The 12,487-nt window shown below is 37.2% G+C and overlaps 1 protein-coding gene across 18 annotated transcripts in view; it reads left to right on the top strand.

The window, feature by feature from the left end:
• Positions 1-10,573, top strand: part of LOC306866132 (protocadherin gamma-C5-like) — a gene marked incomplete at its 5' end in the record, with an annotated part of 92,278 nt that extends 81,705 nt beyond the window's left edge. For 7 of the 18 annotated variants that reach the window (XM_079411166.1, XM_079411168.1, XM_079411169.1 and 4 more), the window contains 3 exons: positions 4,106-4,164; positions 6,602-6,720; positions 8,691-10,571. In XM_079411166.1, coding sequence (XP_079267292.1) covers positions 4,106-4,164; positions 6,602-6,720; positions 8,691-8,920 — 408 coding nt within the window. In that variant the 3' untranslated portion in view covers positions 8,921-10,571. Of the gene's footprint in view, positions 1-80; positions 2,514-4,105; positions 4,165-5,078; positions 5,133-6,601; positions 6,721-8,687 lie in introns of those variants that run through there. The other 11 variants (XM_079411163.1, XM_079411164.1, XM_079411171.1 and 8 more) reach the window with 7 other exon arrangements.
• Between the last annotated feature and the right edge of the window lie 1,914 nt (positions 10,574-12,487).

Below are 12,487 nucleotides of genomic sequence, written 5' to 3'. Positions count from 1 at the left end.
TCATATTCTCAACAATGTCTTGTTGGGTCTAGGGTATGCATGAATTAAAACCCCGAAGAAGTCTCTAGCTACTAGTGAAAATGGAGAGTAAAGAGCTTTTTCAGAGATCTTTGGACTGGGCTGCAGTTTGGATTGTTCTTAATTCTTTGTGTTTTGCAACGCACGCCTCGGGACTTTTATATTCTGCTGCTGAGGAATCTAAACCAGGAACTATTGTTGGCCACTTGACTAACGATTTAGGAATGGACGTCCATGTGATAATTCTAAGAGAGATGCGAATCATCTCGGAATCTAATGCTACGTATTTTGACGTAGACCTGACATCTGGAGCCTTGGTGGTCAAGCAAACAATGGACAGAGAGAGTATGTGCGGAGGAAGTTTACATTGTCATACTCGGATTCAGATTTCTCTTCAGAATCCTTTGGAAATGCACAGCGTTACGGTAGAAATTGTGGATGTTAACGACAACGCGCCACACTTCCAAAGCCGAAACACTTCTTTAGAAATTTCAGAAGCGGCTGCGCCAGGCACGATATTCCGCTTAGAAAGTGCGCACGACCCTGACGTGGGTGTGAACTCACTGCGCGCTTATTTTCTTAGTCAAAACGATTGTTTTATGCTTAAAGTAGAAACTAAAAGTGACGGAAGCAAAATCCCAATTTTAGTCTTAAATAAGCCTCTAGACAGAGAAAAGACGAGCGAATTTAGATTGATTTTAACTGCAGTTGATGGTGGCAGTCCAGAAAAGTCCGGCAACAGTGCCATTTTTATAAATGTTCTAGATGTCAATGATAACGCGCCACACTTTCACAGTCCAACAAATAGAATCACGCTTTTAGAAAATTCACCTCATAGAACGTTAGTTACAACTCTTAATGCCTCTGATGCCGATCATGGTCAAAACGGTGAAATATCGTATACGTTTGATAAATACACCCCTGACAATGTTTTAAAACTCTTTAGTGTGGATTCTGTGACTGGTGAAATTAGAGTTGCAGGACTAGTCGATCACGAGCTCGCTAATATATATGACGTCACTGTTCTTGCTAGAGACAAAGGAATACCTCCCATGGAGGGCTCGTGCAACATCAAAATCGAGATTATTGACGTGAATGACAACACTCCTACTATCAGCATTAATGTGGTTTCTCCTGTAATCTCTGAAAATGTGAGTTCAGGAACTGTCATTGCCCTAATCAAAGTTAAAGATGAAGACACAGGGAAAAATGGTGAAGTGAGCGTGCACATCCCTTATGGGTTGCCTTTCAAGTTGAGTTCGCCATATAAAGGGCTTTTCACTTTAATGACCGATGGCCTGCTGGACAGAGAGGCTGTGGCTGAATACACTATTACTGTGACTGCCACAGACTCTGGTTCCCCACCCCGTTCCTCGCAGGAATCTTTTGTGTTATGTCTTTCAGATGTTAATGATAACCCCCCAGTCTTTTCACAGCCTTCCTACTCTGTGGACATAGCCGAAAACAATGCCCCAAATGCTCCCCTTCTGGCCGTGTCTGCATCAGACCCAGATGTGGGTGAGAATTCCAATGTTAATTTCTCAATTTTAGAGAGTGAAGCTCTTGGTAGGTCTGTGTCTTCATATGTATATATAAACCCAGATAGTGGGCAGATATATGCCATGAGAAAGTTTGATTATGAGCAATTGAATGCATTTCAATTCATAGTGCAGGTTCTTGATAGTGGAACTCCAGCTCAACGCTCCAACACCACAGTGCATGTGTTTATAATAGATCAGAATGATCATCCTCCTGTCCTCATATACCCTGCACCCCCTCCCGATGGGACGCTGCAGTTTTTGGTACCTAGCACATCTGGCATCGGACACCTAGTCAATCGCATCACGTTTGTGGATGGCGATAGTGGCCACAATGCTTGGTTATTCTACAGCTTCACAGGGGTTGATGCTAAAATGTTTCACGTAGGTGCACATACTGGAGAGCTGCGTATAGCCCGTAAACTTACAGAAGAAGACAGCAAGTCTGTTTATAGCTTCATTGTGATTGTGAAAGATAACGGTAGGCCTTCTCTCTCCGCTAGCGTGGTAGTTAACATCACCCTGGCTGAGAAAGCTTCAGATGTCTCTTCTGAACGTAGAAGCTCTACTTCAAAAAGTCCAAAAGGGTCTGAATTCACTTTGTACCTTATAATCACATTATCCTTCGTTATTACGGTCTCATTCCTGGTTATCATTTTTGTAGTGGTGCGCTGGCTCAGCCACCATGGTTACGCTATGTGCCTCATGCAAAAACTCGGTTTCAAGCACACTCAATCTCGTGAGCACCAACACAATGACCTCCACCTGAAGCTTAATACTGACGGTCCTATTAGACACATGGAGGTCGTGGGGGCCTCCCGGGACTTCAACAAACACACAGACACGCATGGTTTCTCCACTATCTCCAGCAGGAGCGACTTTGTGTTTGTTAAGGCCCCACAGAACACTCTAAGCATGCGACTGTCAAAAAGACTCTTCACTCACTCCCTCATGAAGGTGAGATTTTCAGGAAATATTATAGACTACCTTTTAAAAGTTTGGGGTCAGTAAGATTTCTTTAATGTTTGATGAGTAAGAAGTCTTCTATGCTCACCAAGATTTTTTTATATATCTAAAATATGTTAAAATGCCAATACTGTGAAATATTATTATAATTAAAAGTATTAAAGTAACAGTTTTGTATTTTATATATTTTACAATGTAATTTATTCATGTGATCGCAGCTATTACTCCAGTCTTCAGTGTCACATGATCCTTTAGAAATAATTCTAACTTGCTGATTTGGTGCTAAAGATACATTTCTTTTGACCAATGCTGAAAACAGTTTCAACAGACAATATTTTTGTGGAAACCGTGATGCACATTTTTCAGGATTCTATGCTGAATAGAAGGTTCAAAAGAACAATATATATGTGAAATAGAAATCTTTTGTACAATTATAAATGTCACTTTGTCACTTTAATGCATCCCTGCTGAATAGAAGCATTCATTTCTTTCAAAAATTCTTACTGACGCCAAACTTTTGATGGGTAGTGTAAGCAGTTACTGTCCTCAAGTAAAAAATGTTTGCATCTGTTAATGAAACAAATGATACACGGTTCAAATATTTGTGGTATGAATTTAGTTGTCACTCAAAATTTCTCAAAATCATTTTTAGTTAGATGGAAATCATGTTGTGTATGTCATTGATTCAGACTAAGGCTCTAGTCACTATGACTCACTTTTTGGACTAAGCACTCTATAATGCCAAGTGTATTAAGAATCAGGCCACAATCTGAGCTATTTCTAGACCCAACGACTCAGCAGAGAATTTAACTGTATGAATCTGAGAAGAATTATGACTGAAAATATTGTGTTCAAATGCTCAAGTCAGGTGAGGCAGATTGTTAGTCATTATGATTTACAAAGTAGAAGCAGTTGGATGCAGATGTATGCATGCAGTTCCAAATAGCACACAGTCTTTGTGGAATCTATAATAGAGTTTGTAGGATCATAGTGTGATATTGCACATGCTTTGAATGCTATCTTGCAACATAATGACTCGACTCAGTGTGGGGAGATGCAACAGAATTGTGTGGGATACTGAGGAAAATATGACAAAATGATGAAAAAATCCAAAAGGGGTTGAAATGTTAGCCATAATCCGCCTACAGGTGAGCTCATATTTAGTTTGATACTGACGTATGTGTATACTCCTCATGTACATGCACTCAAGCGTGAAAGCAACATGATTGAAGTTTCAATTATTCACACACACACACACACACACACACACACACACACACACACACACTCTCCCTCAATCTATTTTATACTTTATGTTCTTCTTTGTTGCTCTGTTCCTCACTACTCCCCTCGACTTATTCTTTTTGTATCAGTAAAGGTGGAGTTTCAAGAAAACAGCCCTAAGGAAAAGCAGTGGAAGTGCATCAAATTGTACTCTGCTGTCAATAATATGAATTTGTGTTTCAGAACTACAACCTTCTATGACAGGATCGAAGGACCTGTGATCCAGGATGGACCAATAGTAGATATGATTCTCTATGCCAAGAAAACGTATTGACAAATTATTTTCTTCTCATTTTCAGCAAAAGCCACCGAATGCTGACTGGCGATTTCCCCCAAACCAGAGGCCTGGACCCAGCGGGTGAGTGTTGGATTCAGTTAATGTGTCTAGCAATACCTATAAATACATTTGAGATTATCCACGTGGTATTACTTACACTGTTTTTTAGTAATAATCTCTCTGATTGGAATGAGATAATAAAAGAACAAAATCTGGGATTACATGTTAACATTTGAGTGCCTAGATTTTTGGTGGCCACTATATTATGAATTTAGTCAGCAAGAAGTTTAGTAATACCGACTTACTAAAATGAACAAATACTAAACTGTTATAGATAGATAGATTAGAATCTGAAGTAATTTAGTAATTTCCCTTCCTTAAGTGTTTTCAAAATCTTAGATTACCTGTAAACATTTGAATGCCTAAATGTTTAATGGTCACTGTCTTCTGCATTTAGTCAGCAAGAAGAGTTAAGGAAACAATATTTACAGATAAAATAGACAAATACCAAACCATCTAGAGAATTAGAAATAGTTACTAGATTGAAATAATTAACTAATTACTTTAGTGTTTTCATTTAGCCAATTGTTGCCAATTTATGAATGTTAAAAATGTCAATGACAATTTACTATAATCATGCAAAAACAAATCCTGTAAAGAAATTCTGCAACGAAAGATCTGCAAAATAAATAAAGAGCTGCAAAAATAAAATCCTACAAAACAAATCCTGTGAAGAATATCCCACAAAGATAATCCAGCAAAATAAATCATGTGGGGAAAAACAACCCTGCAAATACACCAAATACATTGTGACAGCAATAATCAGATACAAAAGCGAACCAACTTCCTGTGAGACACAACATCTTAAGAGTATGTAAGGTTTAAAGGTAAAGGAGACACAAAGACATTCTCACCCATCCATGTGCTCTGGTCAGTCTCTGGTCAGACGCAGGGTGATTGAGTGACAGCTGCATGCTCCTGTGCTTATGTTTCAGCCAACACAGGTTCCACACCCTGCAGCAGAGATGGACTCCATACGAGAAGTCCAGGTAGAGTGAAGGCGAAGAGAAGGCTAGTGTGTGGTAGCATTTGACTTCACCTGGTGTAGCCTTCTAGTGGAATGTTGTGTTTAGGTCTTTCAGAATATGTGTCCTGCAGCTTCCAGCGACATGCTGTCCAGTCTGTTCCTACACATATAAATGTGAACACAAACTACATGCAGTTGGTTCATTTGAGGATAAGGCTTTTGGATGTATGTGTATCGCTGATAGCTGTTTGTCGCATCTTGCTCTGCGGGTTGTCATTGCAGTGTGTTTACCTGTGCTTAGTAAACTTGTTTGTTCAGATTTGATTTATTTTGGCTTTGTAGAGCCTAGTCTGTGAAGTCTGTCCCTAAAGAGTAGAGAAACATTTCTGTCCTTATGTACGGACTCCGCTATCAATCTGTTTGTGTGGGCAGAGAAAGAGAGTAAAAATCTGCTTTTTAGTCATGCCATTTTGAAACTGAGCAGCCAGTAATAACCCAACTATATTTAAAGTGATAGTTCACCCAAAAATAAAAATTCTATCATCGTTAACTTATCCTCGTGTCATTCCAAACCTGTATGACTTTTTTCTTTTCACAAAAAAATCTGTGAAATGACAAAAATCTACCCAAATGAAAAACACATTAAAAGACTTTAATGTAAGGGCATCGTGTACATTATCCTAATGAACTCATGTTTCCTTTGTCCTTTTACATGCTTATCAGAGGATCCTTTTGTATTATTACTTTATTTTTAGACAGCTTTAATTTGAATGGACAGTACCCAAAATAACAGAGTAGAGAATAGCTTGAGGGACAAACTAAAAACCTTTATTAAAATTGTTGAGTTAAATTAAAGTATCTATAATCTATACACTGTAAATAGTCACATTAAATGAGTTTTTACATTTGCTGCTATGTCCACATTTTTTATAAGCCTGAGGAACGTCAATTGACTGAAACGTTGCTAAGCTAATAACATTTTGCAAGGGTGCAAGTTTGAGTACTGTGCAGGTATTTATTTATTTTTATTTTTATTTGTATAGTTTATACTAGACTGCGGATGCAACTGCATATGAATTAGGTGTGCAAGGCACTATATAAATTAAGAAAATTAAGTAAATGAGTAAACAAAACATGGGTGAAATATCCCTTTAAATACTGCTTATTGTGATTTGATTAAAGGGGAAAGTGTATGTGTTGTCAAGCCACATGTTATAAACAGACACGACTGTATTCTGATCAATGCATCTGTCTTTTTACTTCATGTCTACCACTCCTTCTTTGACTTTAGCCTCCATTTTCTGACTGCACTGCACTGTCCTGCCCTGTCACACAAAATGGCTGTCTCAGCTAATGAACCGGGTACATTTATGCTAGCAAATGTGGTGGCTGCTGTTCTCATATGTGTGTGAAAGGAAAAATGCGAGAAAAAAGCACCATGAATGTGTCTGAGTGTAAGTTGAATCACTAACCCTGTTCTCTGTCATGTAGGGCTGGAGCTCGTCCTGATGAGGCAGGTGCCAGCGCTGGTGTGATCGCAGGAACAGGACCGTGGCCCAACCCCCCTACCGAAGCTGAACAGCTCCAGGCTCTGATGGTGGCAGCGAATGGTGAATCTCAATCTCACTTATTATTCCCTATTTTTTTTAAAGGAGTGCAAAAAGAGAATGAGGAGAAAGCGTTAGCACAGACTTGAACCAGAAATCTAAGCTTTTTAGAAATGAAAGCATAGCCAACAAGACAAACTTTTTGCTTTTACAGCAAAAAAAAAATCTCTGCCAGAGATATCCTTCAGGCTGATCAGCTTTACAGCTAAATTTTCATGATAATCTTGCTGGTTAAGCTAATTAAGGAACCCGTTGGGGCAAATAAGCCCACCAGCATCCAATACAATATATGTGGACAGACTTCCCAGCTGTAATGACCAGCACATGCTGTGTTTTTCAGTACTCAAGGTCAGATTCTGAAGACCGGTAATAACTGGATGATGTATGGAAAGAGGGAGATGGAGTGAGAGAAGAAAGAGAAGAGAGATAGAGAGTGTGGCTTCCAGAGTAAAATGGAGCTCACCATTTATTGACTGTTAGAGAGTCAAATTAATTGAGTGTAAAGAGACAAAGGAGCCTTTTGCCTCTCCACAGCTGCAGTCAGAATGACAGCACTGTGCTGATGTTGTTCGCTAGCCTAGATGAATGTCATATTTCTAAGAAACAGAATCTCAAGTGTGTTATCTACTGTATTTTAACATACATATGTGCTGCATGAAGCAGAGCAATAAGCACGTTATATATATTTGTTAATTCAAATTTCACTGGGGTGGTGTGATTTCAGTATGCATGAAATGTATATTTAATAAAGCAATACACATAATTAGATTTTCATGAATTATCTATTGGCCATGGCCTTGTAAAAAATACACTTTAGCATACTTTAAAAAGAGTACTTACAGAAATAATAAAAGAATATACTTTAAATGCAATTTATTTCAGTCACTTACAAAAAATAATTTAAATATATTTCTGTTGAAATGCAATGAATTTAAATATATCTGTGTTTTACACATTTGTAATGAAGTATCTGCAATTTGTTACCTTTACATATATTATATTTAACACACTTCAGTTAAAATTTTAATCAAGTACTTTACTTTACGTGCTTCAGTATGTTAGTCAACACAATAAAATAAGTGTCCTTTAAAGCATGATACATTATTATAAAATCTGACATTATTACAATGTGCACTTTTTAAATGTATCTTAAGAGTTTTAAGAAACAATCATGAAATGCATTCTTTTTTTAAAGAAACTTAAAACGATAGATAGTTCATAGGTCATCATTTACTCACCCTCAAGTTGTTCCAAAGCTGTAAGAGTTTCTTCAGGTGTTGAACACTAAAGAAGATATTTTGAAGAATGTCGGTAACCAAATGGTTGCCGGTAGCCACTGACTTTCATAGTATGGAAAAATAAAAATACTATGGAAGTCAACGGCTACCATCAGATGTTTTGTTACCAACATTCTTCAAAATGTGCTCAGCAGAAGAAAGAAACTCAACAACATGAGAGTAAATGATGACATAATTTGTAATTATATCTCTTTAAGTGGCGGTATATTTCATTAATATCATATAAATCTGCAAATTATTATAATTTTTTTAAAATATGCTTGTTCCATTTGAAGTACACTACAAGTTCAGTACAGTTAAGTGCACTTCTCTTTAATGAATACATGTCACTTCCATTTGCAATGCGTTTCACAAGAACTGTGAAAATAGTTTTTTTAGAGAGTTATTCTTGTCTTCAGGTCTGTAAGCGCGTTGCTGAGTATGTGATGTGTGTCGATGTTATGGCATACATAATGCATGGGGGATGGGCAGGCAGAAGCAGGTCACAAGGAACTGCTTCTGTCACAAGGGAGCTGCAATGCGGTTCCTGAGTGACTGAATTATGAGCTCTGTGTCGAACCAACCCATCTATAACCTTTCCCATCTCTCTCTCTATCTCTCTCTCCTGTTCTGCTACTGTTTCTATACCTCCTTCTATTTCCTTTTTCTTTCTCACTCTACCGTTGCTGTCAGAAGCAAGTGAAGCCACTGCAACTCTCGGCCCTCGCTACAATCCACAGTATGGCCCAGACTACCGCCAGAACGTCTACATCCCGGGCAGCACTGCCACCCTCACGGCCAACCCTCAGCAACAGGTACCCCAGCAGGCCCTTCCCCCTCCCCAAGCCCTTCCTCCCGTCGAAGCCCCCAAGGCAGCTCAGACACCCGCCAGCAAGAAGAAGCCTACTAAGAAAGACAAGAAGTAAGACAGAAGTGTGGAAGCACTATCAGAGCTGCAGAAATATGTTGCGAGGATCTGGACATCTCCCCTCAAAAAAAAATAAGAAATTCCACAGGTTTGGTTAAAGAAACAACAATCTTTAGATTTAATGTTCTTTTAAGTGAGGTTTTTATTTGTTTGTTTTAGATTTCCCCATTTTTAGTTATTGTATTTTGAATTGTATTACAATATCTTACTCAATAACCCCAAAAATCGGGCATTTCCTGTTTTGTCGCTGAACAAAGAATGACTGAACAAGAGGAGATGTGTTCAGATTCCTGAAGCTCTTTCTCGGACAGATAACTCTGTCCTGTAAATAGCATTACTAAAACAAGAAGAAAATATAAATTTCTTCTTTTATTTTTTTTTCAAAATGTCATGTTTCAGCCTTCTTTTTGTGTTTTTTTTTTTTTTCAAGCAAAAAGTAGATGCTTCTTGTGGTTACAAAATGAAACGCTAGTAGGCTTTTTAACAATGTGCCACAACTCTCACTTTGACTGAATTAAAGAGTATTGAGCTGAACTATGCAGTGAAAAGGGGATACTAAGAAAAGAAAGAGGGCACAAGAAAGTATATTTAACTAGTTTTCGGAGTAAGAGGGTACACCTACACTCGGTGAGACACTGTTGGCATGGTATTTAAAAATAGATTCAGTCTTCATTAACATCTTAATAGCCAGCTAAGCAGAATCGAATGTTAGGTTAACAACATTTGACTATTCTTTGCATTTATTTCATGTTAGCTTGGTATAAGAATCCTATAAATGCAAGTAATGTAAACAGTGTTGTTGAAGCTCAGAAAAGATCATCTCAGCCTTTGTAAGGTCAAAATCAGAGAAAGATTTAGGTCAAAGTGAATGTGCTAAGAGTTAATGGAAAACTTGAAGTGAACCGAAAAGATAGAAACAAATAATGAACATGTGGAAAGACTAATGACTAACTTAAGCGCAACATTGTTGAATGGATCTTAGATGGAAGGATTCTGTCCATTGTTCTGCACCACCCACCACCACAGTGTATATAAAATGTGTAACCTGTCTGTACAAACATTAGAGCCACAAGGGCTGGCTGTTACAGGAATGTTTCAGTATTTTTAAAAAAAAAAAGCAACAAAAAGTATGATAGAAAAAAAATCCAGTGTAGTGTTGTAGGAAGAAAAGCTTCAAGATCATTAACTAACCAAACTGTACATACTACAACTTCTGAAGACACGCAATCGTAGCTTAAGGCTTGTGGAGTATGTGCATATTTTTGTGTTTTCCCCCCTTGATTACACTTTTGAACGTTCCTTTTCTCCAATCACCTGAAACTATGAAAGATAACAGACGATACTTACTGTCTTTAGAGTACCACCCCTCCCCACATCTTACTGTACTTTTCTGTGCTTGTAATTCCAATCAGTCGGTAATGATACTGGAATGCCACTCCTGTCTGTTTGACTATGAATATATCTATATATAAATGTCTGTCTGCTGCTTGGCTACCTTTCTGTATTTGGCTGTGATTCCTTTAAAGAAATGCTTAGCACCTCATGTTACCCTTTTTATTTTATAAGCTAATATTTATATTGCTGTTGATTTATGTTTTACTTTATTATTGGAACACTTACATTTGAAATAAAATTTTGTCAGAACTCACAGTCATGGCTAAGCTGTATTTTCTTTAATCGCTTTGTCTGTGAACACGATTGTGTACATTTGTCTCATATCCAACTATATTCAAAAGGTTGGGGTCAGTAAGTTATTTGAAGGAAATTGGTACTTTTATTCTGCAAATATTAAACAAATTGACCAAAAGAGACATGAAAAGGCAAAAAAAGAAAAAAGAAAAAAAAGTTGCTGAACATTTACTGTTAGATAATAGCAGCAAATTGTTATTTTAAATTGCAATCATATTTCACAGTATTACAGTTTTTACTGTATTTTTCCATTAAATAAATGCACCCTTGGTGAGCATAAGATAATTCAATTACTATGAAGTGAGAATCATTATGGATATAATTAACAGTTGCATGTTTTCTTGAAATTCAGTAAAAAAAAAAAATATATAAAAATAAAAAATAATACAACTATATATATATATATATATATATATATATATATATATATATATATATTTATATGAAACATTTTTTTCTTATATTATTGTTTTAATTTTTTTATTATATATTTTATATAATTGTTTTATGAATGCAGTGCAAAGAAATATAATGTGCATTGATTTTTCCAGGATGTGCCTATGACCCATTTTAAGAATCATTATTGATTCAGTTCAGAAAGAAGAATAAGAATGCTGGCATCAGAAGGAGGGAGCTCTGCAGAGATTTCTGAAGTAGGGCATCAGCTCTTGTTCTGGTGTATCCATATATAGCAGAGACATACGTGTACGGAGGCGCTCCAAATGGCAGAGAAACACGACTCTTCACAGTACTATGAAGAGATAACTGAAGAATATCCAGAAAATTGTACAATCAAAAGATGAATAAATATGCCTGATATATTCTAAAGCTCATGCAAGATCCTAAACACTTGCTCATATTAAAGCATTTAAAATATGTAATTACTTTCAAAACCATTAACCCAATCCGCTATTCGTACGTTCAGGGGACATTTAGAGTAAATGCTGCTTTGTCTAAATTAATTGTGGGAAAAATTAGTGCTTTCATTTTCAGCTTCAGAAAACACACACATGTATTCACTTGACTCACCAGCTATTACATCACAGCATATACTGAAATGTCATGATCAAAGTGTGGGCCACATACAATAATGTTGGTTTTTACGTTAAAGTGACTATTGATGTAACAAGAAATGCTACCTGCAGTCCAGAGAGCGGGTTAAAGTGAAGGTCATGCGATCTTGGATTCACTTACATAATCACATTATAGATTGTATCGAGTACAGCCGAGAACATGGTCAAATTAGATGAGTTACTTTAAAGGCTTAACCCTCCATTTTATTAAAGCAGACCTGCTCTCAGCCAAGCCATTTCCTCTCCCCCACAAAATGGCTGACATCTCACACAACTGCAGCCGTTGCCTTGGTGATGAGAGAAGGACTCCAATATTCTGAGAAACAGCAGCATGCGATCAGAATCAGTCAGGTGAAATGCACATAATACAGCCTCAACACACACAGCAAACAACACAAATCACTGACCTCATTTGGGTCTAAAGAAATATTCAGTATACAAAAAAATTATGTGGGTTTCTTAAAATTCCATTAGCTGAGATTTTAGATATGATGCATTAAAAGGCACAAATTCGGCCTTAAAAAAACCACCGCAAAAGTAGCTTGAGAAACGTTGCAGGGAAGAGATGACAGCTGGATTAGAGGTCATATATCCTATATAACAGATATCGTATTAACTAGAACTGTAAGGACAGTCCATCTAGCATCATTTTATGCACTATCCAGTTGAAGGTGTTATAGCTATAGGAAGCTGTCCCTATAATCTGTGTGAGATGTTGTATCAGGACATGATAGCATTAACACACTGCTTCAGATGGGCAACGCTCCAAGACAGCAGCTGCTTCAGGGCTAAACTCTCCATTT

Source organism: Barbus barbus (assembly GCF_936440315.1).
Source record: "Barbus barbus genome assembly, chromosome: 47".
NCBI lineage: Eukaryota > Metazoa > Chordata > Actinopteri > Cypriniformes > Cyprinidae > Barbus > Barbus barbus.
This window is presented reverse-complemented; position numbering and strand designations above follow the sequence as displayed.